Genomic DNA, 16,611 nt, shown 5'->3' with positions numbered 1-16,611 from the left:
GTGGAGCACTAGGCATGAGCAAAAAAGCTCAGGAATAGTGCACAGACCCTGAGTTCATTGCCCTCCCTGTTAAAAAAGTTCTGCATATCAAAACAATTACCAGAACCAGAAGATAACCCACAGAATAGCAGAAAATCTTTACCAGTTATGCAATGAATTAAGAATTGGTAGAATATACAAAGAGCTCAATAAAACAGACAATCCAATTAATAGAAATGGGCAAATTGAACAGACAAATGGCTAATGAATTCATGACAATAATGATAATAGTAAAGAGTCATAAGTGTAAAAGTTACTAGAAGGGGACTATTCAGTGGGAGAGGAAAAGATGAAAGAAAGGCATACTGGGATATGAGGACTGAAGGATGTTATATGTGTATGTTAATGTATAAAATCTGTTTAGAAAGGGGAAGAAAAAGGTAATGGAAATATGGTAGAAGTGAATATGTTTGAAGTGCATGTGTGCACATATGGACTAAACAATAAAATCCCCTTGTATTACACACACACACACACACACACACACACACACACACACACACACACACACACACACACACACACACACCTCAACAAAACAAAACTATAATCCAGTGCTCATGCCTGTAATCCTAGCTACTCAGGGGGCTGAGATCTGAGGATCGTGGTTCAAAGCCAGCCTGGGCAGGAAAGTCTGAGACTTTTACCTCCAACTACTCACGTAAAAACCAGAAGTAGAACTATGGCTCAAAGTGGTAGAGGACTACATAAACAAAAACAAACACAACAAACAAACAGAAACACAAAAAACTTCACAACCATACAGTGACAACCACTCAAAGGGTAAAAAACAAAACAAAACAAAAAACCAGGAAAATAGAGGGCTGTAAGAGTAGTTGAGTGGTAGAATGTTTATGTATCATGCTCAAGGCCTGTTTAGCATCCCTAGCACCAAGATACGGGGGAAAGGAAAGACAAAAGAAGTGTGATATTAAGTGGGTAAATTTGAACTTTATTCACTTCTGCTGAGAATGTAAAATGGTATAGCATGCTTTGTACAATAGTCTGGCAGTTTCTCCAAATATTAAAAACAGAACTACCATACGATCAGCATATTATTATATGATTCTGTGCACATGAAATATTCAAGATAACAAGTACATTAGTAGTTGTTTCAGGTTGGAAGAGAGGTAGATGTGTGTGTGTGTGTGTGTATGGGGAAAAGAAGTGGCTGTTAATAGCCATAGCATTTTTAGTATATTTACCTAGTTGTGTAACTTCCAGTGCTGATTTTTACACCTTACATGAATTGTTTGGTGTATAAATTCTATCTTCAAAAAGCTATTATTAAAAATAGCACAGGAATGTTAACAGCTAAGTGGGTCCTAATAAAATAAAGGCATAAGCCAATTATTCTTCAAATCAGTATTTTTCATGCTCTACCCAATGACACTTTTATGTTAATGATCAGGTTGCACCAATCCTTTTTTTTTTCTGTCATCTCAGTTAAAAGAAAAAAATATATACACTTATTTAACAAACTTATTATCCACAGCATCTTAGATGGCAAGAAATTACATAGGATATCTAGAAAAAAAATAAAAGCTAGCTCAGAAACCAAGAATTTCTAAGGAAGTGAGCTTAACATGTAACTGCCATTGTTGAACTATGATAAAAATTAGCTTGTATTTAAAAAGTGAGAGAAAAAACAAACCTTGGAGTTTAGTGATTTGAGCTGCCCTAAGAAGGAAAATCTCTAATGATTTCCCTGGAGTAACCTAACCATTACCAAATAATGTTACTAAATACCTCTTCCCTAGATTTGCGTCCAATTCTATAAAATGTAGTTGAGCAACGTATGTTAACAGCTAAAGCTCCTTCAATATTCAAAGTTCTAATATCAACTTAAAAAAACATACTTAGATGTTTATTTACGAACTAATTAATTTTTCTTTTTTTCAAAGTTAATGTAATTTTATTGTTATGATTAAGGTGTCCTACAGAGAGGTTCTCAAGTGAGAGAATGATTGTACATTTCTTATTTGGACAATGTCACCCCTTCCTTCACTTTTCCCCAATATCACTCTTGATATTAACTTTTAAACTTCAATTTGCAAGGGTCACAAAAATCAGTGATTTGATCAACACTGGATATATGGCTATATTAAACAGTAAGTAAAAAATGAAAAACAGATACAAAGCACAATATATATTTTTTTATTGTTTGGTTGTACCTACATTTTATACACTCCTTATAAGTGCCTCCCTAGACACAGCATGACTACTTTCAATATATTTCAGTGAATTCTCAGCTTATTTCCATATGAAATGTGAGTCTAATGTATTATCTATCCACAAGAAGCAAGAGTTGGCCCCAATATTTACAAGTGTTCCTTTTGAAAACCTAGACTAGGGTCATCTTCACTTCATCCCTGACTTAATTCATTTTTAAAACCAACAACTAAAACAACAAAAAAAACGGTATCATTAGATAAATTCTGCATTTACTTTACCACAGACCTCTCCATTCTTTACTATCATACATACCACAAATTTCACACATATATATGGCTTGCTTTGCCTCTGTCTAGGTTCTGTCTTGGCCCTTACTACTCTGCTAAGAGGGAAAATAGAAAGCCAAATCCAAATGAAAAACATTTTCCCCGCTAAGTGCTAGAGTTTTAATGAGCTAAGATTTTTAAAAGACCTCCATTGGGAAGATATAATCTAGGATCAATCTGACCCATGGCAAATTACCACACCCTATAACTCTAGCTATTCATGCTAAAAACAGCAGCTGATCATAACTAGAGATGGAATGATGAACATTCCTTCTCATTAATTACAGCAGAGAAAAGGACTAAAGGGAGGTATGTAGCTTAGCAATATCCTTTTTTTTTTTTTTACTTGTCGTAGGGCTTGATCCTGGGCACTGTCCCTGAGCTTCTTTTGCTCAACATTAGCACTCTACCACTTGAGCCACAGCACCACTTTCAGCTTTTTCTGAGTAGTTTACACATGAGAACATGTCATGGACCTTCCTGCCTAGGCTGGCTTCAAACCATGATCCTAAGATAGCAGGTTCCTGAGTAGGATTACAGGTGTGAACCACCAGCACTCAGCTAAGTTCCAGCTTTATTTAGTTTTATTCAATGAATGTTATCTACAGAAATGTTATTTTTTTCTTTTTTTTAATACTTATAATCTTCTAAGTTTTGCTTTCTATATATAAAAGAGGGAGATAGATAAGATAGTATGGGGAGTTTCAGTAGTGAGATTGATCTCAACATCATTCACCTTTATTTGTAACATCTTCAAAGACCTATAACTGTATTTAATTAAAGATAAAGTACCTTTTGTATATTTTATTTTATATTTATACTTTTATATTTTAGTGAAAATGGATGTAAAATTTTGAATGAAATTTTAGCTTTTGAAATTGTATAAAAATCCTTAGTCACAATGATAAAGTAGTGGCTTTCTGATGCTTTAATACGCACAAATAGACAAATCTACCCAGAAATAATAACTTTGGTAATATTATGGTTATTGCACTGGTTTAAAGTATAACCAATATACTACAAAGTAACATTTCTGCATCCATTCTTTAATGAGTATCTGTTGGAAACATAAACACATTAAGTAGCAGAAATATCCCTTAACAGAATAGAAGATACATGCAGTACCTCCAAAATACATAAAGTCTAGCAGCACCGTAAGAACATACTATCTAAACATTAGAAGAATCCATATATAATTAGTGCTTTAAAGAGTCTAATTTTCATATAATAAACATCAAAATTTCTCAGTACAAAAATACCTTCACAAACTAATAGTAAATGCCTGTTCTCAACTCTCAAAAATATAAGCAGTTTTATTTGTGAATATAGTACTGCATATCTGAGCATCAAAGTATAATGAGCAAAATAAAAACTTGTTTTCAGGATTACATTTCAGTATAACATTCCAATAGCAATGGAATACTATAAAATTAACTATTTCCAAAAGAATTCTAAGTATTTTTAAATCTTAAAAAAATCTATTATTACTTGTAAGAAATAACTTCTACAATTCTACACAGATGACCAAACAATGCCCTTGAATGACAGAACAAAACCTTTTCCCACTGTAAACTCTAGTCTATTTAGCCTAGAACTAATCTAAGACTTATAGTCTAAAACGATGCCCTAAATACTCCAGTGTATATTTTATCAATCCCAAAAGGTTTTTATCATTTAAGTTGAAAATAATTTTTAAAAGAATAGCAATTTAGATAAAATCGAGTAATATATCCTCAAAGAAATTGGTGAACATTTCACCCTTGCGTGAACTCCCTATTGTACACATTCCTAAACCTTTAAAGCATTTTTAAAAATATGCTAAGAAAGTATTAATTCATTGAAACTAGTTTAATGAGAATATTTTGCATAGTTTATAACAAGGACATAAACAGTGCTATAGCACTTGAATAAGTAGTATCAAACAACCCATACATTTAAAATTTAGCTTAGCAGTATAATTGAAAAACAAAACAAAGTAATCTATAATGCTACTCAATCAGGTAAAATATAAAAAGTTGCAATAGTTTAGTATATAAGCTTTAAAAATAATTTAAAAAATTATGCTGAATGGAATCTTATTCTAGGATTTGCTTGACTAACATTTGTGTGCATTGGGGTCTGATCCTCAGCACACTCTCTTAAAAAAAAAAAAAAAAAAAACAGTATAGAGGAGTGGCTGAGGTAGAGATGAAACAAGACTCGCCATTTTTTAAAATAATTTAAGACTTCCTAACAAAAAATTGTATAGTAAAAAGATACAAAAAGTAAAAGAAATTTTAAAAAACTCTCTTAACTCTAAAGCTACATAACTTTAAAAACTTAAAGCTTATAGAGAGTATAGACAATCTATAACTGTAATACTAAAACTTTCAGGGCTAAATGAAAATGAAGGCTTCTATTGGTATCTTAATGACTCATGAGATTCAGGCACACATTTTTATTTCAAGAAGAGCACAAGAAGCTTTTTTTTTTTTTGGTTGTGGGGCTTGAACTCTGGGCCTGGGCACTGTCCCTCACCACTTCTGGTTTTCTAGTGGTTTAATGGAGATAAGAGTTTCACAGACTTTTCCTGCCTGGGTTGCTTTGAGCCAAGATCCTCAGATCTCAGCCTCTTGAGTAGCTAGGATTACAGATGTGAGCCACAGCACCCAACACAAGATGCTATTAGTATAACTCTTTTTTATATTTTGCCTGTCCTGGGGCTTGAACTCTGGGCCTGTGCGTTGTCCTTGAGCTCCTTTTTGCTCAAGGCTAGCGCTCTACTACTTAAGCCTTTGCATCATTTTCAGCTTTTTCTATGATTAATTGGAGATAAGGATGTCACAGACTTTCCTGCCTGGGCTGGTTTCAAACCGTGATCCTGAGATCTCAGCCTCCTGAATAGCTAGGATTACAGGCATTCAAGTCAACTTTTAATTTAGTTAACTGGGTAAAGGATTCCCTACATTCTTTTCTTAAAGACATTCTATGATTTTTGCTTACTTTTTAGAGAAGTATTAGAAAAAAACTTTTGCTTTTTAAACTAAGTACTGAGACAGAAGGGAAAACAGTCTAAATAAGCCTTAAAAAATCATGATTGTCTTCCTTTGCATAGGTAAAAAGAATAGTGTATCCAATTTAAACATTAAAGAGTTTCAGGTTAAAATAAATATATTCTAATATATTTACTGGACCTACTTTATGAAATACTAACCTTATTTCTATATGGCCCTCCTAGTATAGGAGTATAGGCATAATAATATGATCATACTTGCAATTTATTTTAAATGTACTATTAATCAACAGTAACAACAAGGGTGGATAAAGCTGAGCTGTCAACTCTTACTAATGAACTTGTGACTATTTAGGACAATTTGCCTACACTCTGGGATTTAGTCTTCTTACCTGTCCAAAAAAAAAAAAAAAGCCTTCAAATTTTGACATTTCACTAATCCAGAGCTTATATGTGCACACATGGGTATACACATACATACACACACACACTCACACACACACACACGCACTACTGAAATAGGTACTACTCAATGTGAGTTTTACTTTGATGTTTTCTACTTATTTTCATTTTCAGAATGCTATGGATAATTACTAAATTGATTTCAAGCTACTACAGTTACTCCATACCTGAGATATCTTCTATTTCTGACATTCTAGGATTCTAGAAATAACTACAGAACACTCAGTCTACCTCACATGGAAATACTGATTTCACCAAGGTACTAGTTGAATACTGATTAATAAAAAAAAAAAAAAATCACAAGATGAAGTTCAGAGTTCTAAAATTCTAGTTACATTTTTGTAAAATAATAACTGTAACATGACATAATACTTTTAAGCCAACTAAAATCTTAAATTGACCTACTAAGATTCTTAACTTTATAAACATATTTATAACTGTCAAACATCTATCTCCATGGTAAATCTATAAATTTGAGTAGTCAAGAAAGTTTATGTTCAAAGTAACTTTTTTTTTTAGGTCGTGGGGCTTGAACTCTGGGCTTGAGCGCTATCCCTGCACTCTTCATTTCAAGCTGAGTGCTCTACTGCTTGACAGCGCCACTTCTGGTTTTCTAGTGGTTAGTTGGAGATAAGAGTCTCAGGGGCTTTTCTGCCCAGGCTGGCATTGAACCATGATCCTCTGATCTCAGCCTCCTGAGTAGATAGGATTACAGGCGTGAGCCACGGGCGCCAGGCTCAAAGTGACTCTTTTTTCTCTTACAGAGAAAAAGTAATAGATGAAGACCAATCCCTGTTAAACATGCCAAATACTAAGGATCAGCAAAACAGGGAATATGAAAAAAAATTTAGGTACATAAAGTAAACTAGAAATAGCTTTTACAAATGTTAAATTTATATAAGCTCTTATTTCTAAATGCCACAGTGTTTAATGGAGATGGCTCAATTTAGGTGTTAACGAAATCAATTCTATAATTAGTTGAGTACAGTTAAGTTTATTTATCAAATGGATATGTTAATTAGAACATAGAAGTCCAGAAACTTTTCCTTCCCTCATCATGAAGTATTTTAAAAATTGTATACTTAATTATTTTTGAAAGTGATACTAGGGTTTAAACTCAGGGCCTTCCACTTGCTAGACAAGTAATGTACCACTTACTTAGTCCATATCATCATTGCTAATTAAGATTATAAAAATTATAGTCTCTGATTAAAAGATTGCATATATAACACATCAGTGTGAATATAGTCTTAGATTAGAAAACTAAAAATTTTCCTGTCTTTAGTCATCTTTATAGTTTTAGAAAGAAAAATACACATGCTAACTACAAAATGTTTAATTTATGCAAAATAATTATCATTTTAAGCAAAAAGTAACCTCAAATTATTTTCTTTTGTTCATTTCTTTTTTAAAAAAACCTTTCTCAATTTTATTCTTCTTCAATCTAGGTACAAGGTCTTTCAATGCTAATTTCCAATGACCCTAACATTTAACAAATTTCAATTTTAATCAAAATCCTCATAGTTTAAAATATTTCACACCTGTGTGTGTGTGTGTGTGTGTGTGTGTGTGTGTGTGTGTGTGTGTGTGTGTGAGTGAGCACATGTGTGCCAGTCCTGGGACTTGAATTCAGAGCCTGGGCACTGTTCTTGAGCTCTCCACTTAAGCCACAGCTCCACTTCTGGCTTTTTGGTGGTTAATTGTAGATAAGAGTCTCAGATTTTCCTGCCCCAGCTGGCTTTGAACCACAATTGTCAGACCTCAGCCTTTTAGTAGAGCAAGAATTATGGGCATGAGCCACTGGCACCTAGCTTTCATTTCATTTCACAATTCTTAGTATGCCAAAGAACTTGATTTCCTAAAAACTGGTCTCTCAAAAAACATACAATAAGGTCTGGGAAGGTGGCTTAATGGTAGAGTGCTTGCCTTGTATGCACGAGGCCTTGGGTTCGATTCCTCAGCACCACGTAAGCAGAAGAAACTGTAAGTGGCACTGTGACTCAAGTGTAGAGCGCTAGCCTTGAGCTGATTAGCTGAGGGACAGTGTCCAAGGCCCAGAGTTCAGGCCCCATGACCGACCAAAAACATAAATAAATAAATAAAATAAAACATTAGGAAGTTACATTTCTTCCCCCATCCAAAATGTGTTGAAATCTAACCATACAGAAGTGATATCTAAGGACTCTCATTGGACTTTGGAGCTTTGTAAACCACTGGAAACACAATGCTTCTCATTATTTTCATAAAAAGACAATAAAATTCTGCTCAGTATGTCAAACAAACTCCTTTTTTTTTTTACTAAATTAAGGTATTTTCTTACACTTATAATGACTGTCTTCTGCTCATTACAATTATTACATGAAAAGAAATCTTAAATTCTGTATTTCATTTGATAGTTTTAACTAAAACTATCAAAAAATGAAAGTTTTCAAATAAAATATTTTAAAATAGATTACTGATAAGATATTTAAGTTTACAGTACTATAATATCATAAGCCTCCATAAATACCTCTTAAAATACCATAGTATGGTCAATAATTACTGTAACTGGTTTGCAACACTTGTAGGACAAACTGTATCTTTTTAAAACATTGAATTCTTTTAAAATTCAGAAGCAAATGAACTTCTTTTTCTTGATGTACAAAAATATCTATCATATTCCCTGGATCCCTACCATTTCCTTCAGTGAAATCATGCTCTTAGGTAACCTCTAGGACTACTGTATAATTTCAGAATGGGAATTCTATTTTTTTTTAATTGCAATTTCCAAGCCTTAAAGAACAGATAGGAAAAAGAAAACAAGTTAACAAAGAGGTTTTTAAAAGCCTCCTGTTAAAAATAGGCAGAAGGATTTATATTTCATTTCACTGAATATTATAAATTCTGTAATAAGCTCAATATACCTTTTTCTAAAGGAAAACATTTACCTCAGTCCATCTCAGCAACTATGAACAATACATTAATAAGAAAAAACAATCTGCCCTGGTACTTTCATTCAAAGATTGTAATTCTAAAAATTTCTAAAACCAATATATTTCCATATGTACACTTTTTACTTAATCATGATTGCTGAATTAAATCTGTACCTATGTGAAAATGGCAATGCATTCTGAGTTGGTTCAGCCCTTGGCTCTGAGTTCTGTGTCACATCAGGTGTTCTTTCATCATCCGTCCCATTAATACTTTCTGGTGTTAAAGGAGACTGAAGATCTCCACCTGCTGATTCCTGCAAGAAAAGGGGTGGGGGAGAAAAAATAATTACACTTTTGTTCAAATATACATCTTCAAGTTAAAACCACCTCTGACATCTTAAAGATCAAAACTTCAATAGAAATTTAAGAAAAAGCTTAAAAATAATTTAAACAGAAATATATTTTGAAGCAAAGCAAGCTATAAAATTCACTGAAACACAATACACCTTAGAATGATAAGCACAACACAATTTGGAAATGTAGTTTCAAAAAACTTGAAAAAGCCGGGCGTCGGTGGCTCACGTCTGTAATCCTAGCTATTCAAGAGGCTGAGATCTGAAGATCATGGTTCAAGGCCAGCCCAGGGAGGAAAGTCTGTGAGACACTTATCTACAATTAACTACCAGAAAATCAGAAATGGCGCTGTGGCTCAAGTGGTAGAGTACTAGCCCTGAGCTGAAGAGCTCAGGAACAGCGCCCAGGCCCAGCATTCAAGCCCCATGACCAACAAAAACCAAACCAAACAATACAAAAATCTTGAAAAAATTTAGGACACTACAAGCAATTATTTGGTCAGAATAAAAGGTATTCAAAGGTGGAGTCAGTGGCTCACTACTATAATCCTAGATATTCATGAAACTGAGATCTGGTTTGTGGCCAGCCCAGGCAGAAAAGTCCTTGAGACTCCATTTCCAATGAACTAGTAAAATGTCAGTCTGAAGACATGGCATTTAAAATTCAGAAGCAAATGAATGTCTTTTTCTTGATGTACAAAATTATCTATTATATATCCCTGGATCCCTTCCATTTCCTTCAGTGAAATCATCCTATTAGATAAACTCTAGGACTAGGGTAGAGTACCAGCCTAGTTCAGGGATCTGAGTTTAAATCCATGGGCTATCAAAGAAAACCAAGTAGTCAAAGAATTACTTAAAAAAAAAAAAAAAAAAAAGGATTACAGTGACTGTGATGGCTCATGCCACTCAGGAAGCTGAAGCCTTGAGTTTGTGGTCAGTCTGTACTATTGAGTGAGACCCTGTTCCAAAAAAACCCCAAAATAGCAGAAAAATGCAAAACAAACAAAAAGAAATATGTAATCTTGCTTTGGAGAAAGAAGGAACTAGAGGAGAAGAAGAGAATGAGGAAAAGAGGGTTAAATGATATCTGGAACAAATTTAAATTTTTAATCTGCTCTAAATTTCAATTCATTTAGAGCTATTTGGAAATGTAACCGGAAATACCTTAATAACATATATCATAATACTACTAGTACATTCCAGCTTTCCTTCTCTAGTAGTCATAATAGAATTGTCTTCACAAATCTTATCTTTAATTTTAATCAAGATTTGCCTATCAAAGTAAGCTTACTTTATTCTTCTAGAAAATAAAATTGAATATGTAACACAAGTTATTACTTATTTTTTTTGTCCGTCATGGAGCTTGAAATCTGGGCAATATTTCTTCTTGTAAGTAATAAAAATAGTAATTTATTCTTATAGGTGGTTTCTAATACCTGGTTATCATTCATTTGATAAACCTGTTACACAGTAGCGCAGAAAAAGAGCAAAAAGAAGAAAAAGAGAAAAAGAAATAAAGATGGGGTAGAGATCTCAGATAAACATCTTCTAATCTTTTGATATAAATTATTTCCTATCCTTGGTCACCATCCAGAGCTACTATCTCTGAAATTGGGATTTTCAGACACTCATAATAGGTCCTTTAAAAAAATATTTTATTACTTTTAAGTAGTTGTACAAAGGAGTTGCCATTCACGAAAGCAGTTTATGAATACAGTGCATTTTGATCAATATCACTTCTTTCAACATTTCTCACCTACCTACCTACTCCCCACCCCTTCCCGTAACTTAATTTTAGGCTAGGTATTAAATTTTTTTTGCAGCAAAGTAGTTTATGTGTACAATGCATCTTAATCTGTGTCACTACACTACTTCAACATCTTCACTCTTACTCCTTCCCTTATATTTATCAATTCTGTAGTATATACAATGAATTCTCGCCTGCATTCTATTCTGCCCCCTTCCTTTTTCATTCTTCTGCCCCTCTCCCCGTGGCCCATCCTCAGCTCCAGTGGCACAACAGGTTACTTTTAGGTGGAGTCATAATAGTTTTTATAGGGCTACAGATATAGCTCAGAAGTAGAGCACTAGTCTACCATCTTCAAAGCATCAGAACTGTGGGGGGGAAAAATCTCTTTCTGCATTAGCCATGTTCTGCCTTCTCTATGGTAAAGGGTATTGACTGATGATGCACAAGGTTAGTGGGTTATTCTTCATTCTTCTTATGTATTTTTCACCCACCACTTGCATTAAATGCTTACTAAGAATCAGCTGTACTTGTCCCTAACCTATTTATATCAATTATATTCATATAATGACTATTTTATAAATTAATAAAGTATGAATATAAACCAGAATGATTATCTTAATGAAAACCAAATGAAACAGTGAAGGTAAATGGCTAAAAATTAAAATATACCCCACAACTGAATTAGGCATACGTAATTTACTCTGTATTATTATATATCATAAGTACCACTATATAGCAGAAAAATGACATAGAAATCTAATATCACACTTATGTTTTTTTTTTTTTTTAATGTAAAGACTGCAGGGAGCAAGCCTCTGGGAATTGGGAGGAAATTCACTACCAGTATAGTTTATATAAGGAAGAAAAGGTGGAGGGCAGGGGCTGGGGAACATGGCTCAAGTAGTAAAATGTCTGCTCAAAAGCTCAAGGCCCTGAGCTCTAATCCCAATACCACTATACTTAAAAAGAAAAAGTAAAAAAAAAAAAAGATATGGTGGGATTCTAGACAATAGATCATAATCAAAGTATTAGTGAAAAATAAGGCACTGTATTACTGAGTTTTAATTTATAAATTATAAAAGCACAAATTATTTCCTAAGAAACTTCTCATATTAACTGACATCTGATAAATGGATTACTGGTTTTAATTCCAACAAGCTCCTGTTCTCCCAATCCATCCCACTCCTTCACACATACCTGTTCTTCAACCTTACCTAAACTTGATGCAATCTCTTGACTATAAGCTATTGTGCTACTTGGTCAGGCTCATTCTAGATTTAATTCTCTACACACATCCCTCCAAAAGTCTAAGAATGATGAAATGGAACTTTGCTCTAAATGCCTGGCTTCTTTCTACTCAAGCCTTTACGGAGGCAAAATGTCTACATACTGCTTCTAAAAGCATAGTCCAAACAGCATCAGCATCTCAGGAGTTAGAAATGAAAACAACCTGAGCCCCATCTCAGCTTTACTAAATAATATAGTGGGGGAGGGACTCAATAATGTGTGTTTTACAAGCCTTTTACAGAATTGAGGCAACATGTATACAATTAAGGCATCTAAATTGTATTATGTAATTCTTATGTGCCAGCTACCATTTAAAGGCTTTATATCAGTAGCTTCACCATTATAATCACACCATCAGCCACAGATATTTACATTTATTGAGCAATTACTACATGCTAAATACTTCCCAACCCTCACTGAACTCTTCCAATAACCCTAGTCAGAATGTATTTTTCCCATTTTGTGGACAAAACAGGAGCACTTTGTCTTAATTTCGTAAAATTAATAAAGGTTAGATAAAAGATTAAAATCCTCCAATTTCTTTTTTTTTTTTGGGGGGGGGGGTGGGGGGTCCAGTCGTGGGGCCTGAACTCTGGGCCTGCGCGCTGTCCCTGAGCTCTTCAGCTCAAGGCTAGCGCTCTACCACTTGAGCCACAGCACCACTTCCAGCTTTTTTCTTTTTGCTTATGTGGTGCTGAGGAATCGAACCCAGTGCATGCAAGGCAAGCACTCTACCACTGAGCCACCTTCCCAGCCCAAATCCTCCAGTTTCTACAGCCTACATTATTAAATACTCATTCTTCTAAACCATTCTATAAAGTAAATGTTATGCTAAGGCTACCAATATATATATACATATTTGGGTAAAACAACTTTCCCAAGATCCTACAGCAACAGAAAAAGGATTTGTCTAAATTTATCTGACTTGTAAATTTATACTTTTTTCTTTTGGATGCTAGGGTACCAGGGCCTGATAATATGGTAGGCAAGTACTCCACCATTGAGCTACACCTCCGTTCTGAAGACCCAAGTACTCTTAACTAATGTGTTAACTATGACCGATTTAGTATCTATTACTCTTGATTATTTCACCTAAACAGTAACTCATTATTCTGTTTATTCTTCTTTCTGCCCAATTCCTAAGTAACAGCCTACTTTTCAGGCAGAGAATTAACTCAATAGTGAATTAAGCCCCCAATTTTAGGTGAGTAGGCTAGAAGTTGGCCTAGGGTAATGTACTTCAAATGAAACAGAAACATTACAAGAAAGAAGAGTAGGAAAAAAATGAAAGAAATACCTTTTTGAATACACTCTCTGGCTTAGACACATTACTAATCAGGTAAAATATTTTGAAAGATAAAAGTATGCCTATTTTGGTTCTCAAATGCTGATGACTTTGATTTTATACTTCCCTATTTTTTTTTTATTTTTCACAGCATTTCCCAAATATAAGTATCTTTGATACATCCCTCTGGCAAAAGTAAAGGCTTACAGACAAGCATTCCATGCAAGAGTAGTTATCCAAACAACAGGTGATAGTATACAACTAATTAAAAAAGATGTTATGATAAAGAGAAAGAAACAATGGCAAGCTTTAATGCACTATAATTGGTGTCCTTCAATTTTCTCTTACTTAATGTGTTGTTTCATCTTCCTGTAAAAACTAACTCAGGGCTTCATACTTCCTAAGTAGGCACTCTACTCATTTAAGCCAGGCATTCTGGTAATAGGGCTTTCATTCAGGGCCTAGATACACTGTTCCTGAGCCTTTCTGCTCAATTCTAGCTCTCTATCACTTAATGCTACACCTCCACTTCTGGTTTTTTGGTGTTAAACTGGAGATAAAGAGTCTCACAGACTTTCCTGCACAGTCTGGCTTCAAACCATGATTCTCAGATCTCAACCTCTTGATTAGCTAAGATTGTAGGCATGAGCCAGCAGTGCTCAGTTGGTATTAACTATTTCTGAGAAAGGGCTTCATTTTTTGTCTGGGTTAGTCTGGCCCACAACCTTCCTATTTATACTTGTTCCTGTTGTAGCTGGAATGACAAGTGTGTGACCTATACCCAAAGTTTTCTATCGTGATAGAGGGGTCACATTACTTTTTTGCTCAGGATGGTCTGGAACTCAACCCTCCTGATTTCAAGCCTTAGAGGAACCAAAGGCCCTGCAGGAAGTATCCCATTTGATATCAAATTACTAGCTCAAAACCACATCTTCCTCTATCTGGCCTTCATACCTCAGAGACACTATTCCTTTACCTTAATAATCCTAGGGCCAGATGCCAGGTGACTTAATGCTATTGATAGCTAATTCTAGAGTTTTCCATGGAAAAGCCACAAAAAGCTCTACCTTGGTTTTCCCTTTGCCCCTGCTTTCTGCCTGACCATCTCCGAGGCTTTCCCAAGGGGTTCTACATGGTATACCATGCCTAGTTTCCATATCCTATGAGTATATCTTGTATTTTTTTCTGAACCTCTATTGTGGTTCCTTTCATGTCCTAATTTCTCTGACCACCACCATCTATGTAAAAGAAAATGAAATAAAAGCACAGGCCAACCTATATCATCTTTGGCTACTTTTGCTTTTAAGTTTTATGTAGATTGATCTGAGTTTTCATTAATAACTTGAATTTTTAAATATTCTTACAATGATATGTACAGAAAAGAAACTACCAACAGAGATCAGAGAGTGTAAACTTTTCCCAAATTAACAATAGCATAAAGGATAACTGAAACTAACAAGTCACATAAACACAAACAGAAATGAAATCTTTACCTGTGAAGGTGTACTGGTAAGTTCCATCTTTTCTTGTGATTTCTCCTTTGCTAGTCGAGCAGCTTCTTTAAATTCCTGAAACTTTTCTGCAAACTGAATGTATAAAGACTATCTACATTAACAAAATAAGCCACACAGTGATCATTTTTACCTTAGTTTGCTTTCATTTTCTTACACAAGCAGTACAGCCTCCAAAGCAATTATAACTTGTAATATGATAGAAAAAGAAGCTTATCATCAAATAATTATTATACATAAAGCTCAAGATCAATCTTATAAAAGTATTATAAATATAAATAAGTTGGAATTCACTATTAACCATTGTATTTATATACCTCTGTTGTTCAGAAATTATGTAAGACCAATGTGGGCAGAGGGTGGGAAGTAGAATCAATAAAGATAGCATACTATGTTTTCTTTATTACTAAGAAAACTGAATTTAGGTATCTACTTATTAACATCAGAGTCCTAAGGAAATAATTTGTTATTACTAAAGTATCAGTATTACAAATGTACTATTATCAATGACAAAAATAAAAATTTATTCCCAAAGATTTCTAAACAGTAATGTTCAGCACCAGAAAAGTGTGAAATACTTTACAAGGTCTTTAAGACTGATAATTTGAAGACAAAATATTGCTCATGAAATGCTAATTCTTAGAAAAACACAGGAATAAAATTCCTCACCCTGTTTATTGGCTCTCACTTTGTATTGCATCAGAGTTGAGACTCTAAATCCAGATAAAATACCATTTTCCCTAATATACTAATTTATATGTGCCTACTATCATATCAAAAAGCTGAAATCTAGTTGAGCGCCAGTGGCTCATGCCTGTAATCCTAACTACACAGGAGGTTGAGGTCTGAGGATCACAGTTCAAAACCAGCCCAGGCAGGAAAGTCCATGAAACTCTTATCTCCAGTTAATCTCAGAAAAAGCCAGAAGGGGAGCTGTGGCTTAAGTGATAGAGGGCTAGCCTTGAGCAAAATGAAGCTCAGGGACGGCACTCAAGCCCAGAGTTTAAGCCCTAGAACTAGGGGGTGGGCGGTGGGATGGGGAAGGAAGCTGAAATCTGTGTCACTATCAGATTCAGAGGGATTTGTGGCAGGAAGTTACTGGAATTTGATCCAAGAGCTCTGCACTAAAGGCTCTGCACTTGTTTGTTTTTTTTTAATTTTTTTTTGGGTCCAGTCGTGGGGCCTGAACTCTGGGCCTGGGCGCTGTCCCTCAGCTCTTCAGCTCAAGGCTAGTGCTCTACCACTTGAGCCACAGTGCCACTTCCAGCTTTTTTTCTTTTTTGCTTATGTGGTGCTGAGGATTCGAACCCAGGGCCTCATGCATGCAAGGCAAGCGCTCTACCACTGAGCCACCTTCCTAGCCCCAAGGCTCTGCATTTGTTAAGCAGAAATTCTACCACATTAGCCATGCCCAAGACCTTCTTTGCTTTAATTTCAGATAAAGTCTCATGCATTTTTGTGCAGCAGTCATCTTCAGAGCATGATCCTCTTACCTATGCCTCCCAAATAGCTGGGA

The 16,611-nt window shown here is 34.7% G+C and overlaps 1 protein-coding gene across 1 annotated transcript in view; it reads right to left on the bottom strand.

Annotated features, from left to right (window-relative positions):
• The window catches only part of Homer1 (homer scaffold protein 1), a 99,164-nt gene that overhangs the window by 46,771 nt on the left and 35,782 nt on the right, over positions 1-16,611 (bottom strand). The window contains exons 4-5 of the mRNA XM_042690916.1: positions 15,078-15,170; positions 9,081-9,220 (exon numbers count right to left, since the gene is read on the bottom strand). Coding sequence (XP_042546850.1) covers positions 9,081-9,220; positions 15,078-15,170 — 233 coding nt within the window. The remainder of the gene's footprint in view (positions 1-9,080; positions 9,221-15,077; positions 15,171-16,611) is intronic.

Source organism: Dipodomys spectabilis, unplaced genomic scaffold (genome assembly GCF_019054845.1).
Source record: "Dipodomys spectabilis isolate Male_0828 unplaced genomic scaffold, ASM1905484v1 ptg000140l, whole genome shotgun sequence".
NCBI lineage: Eukaryota > Metazoa > Chordata > Mammalia > Rodentia > Heteromyidae > Dipodomys > Dipodomys spectabilis.
Note: the sequence above shows the minus strand (reverse complement) of the source record. Positions and strands in the feature narration are given on the sequence as shown.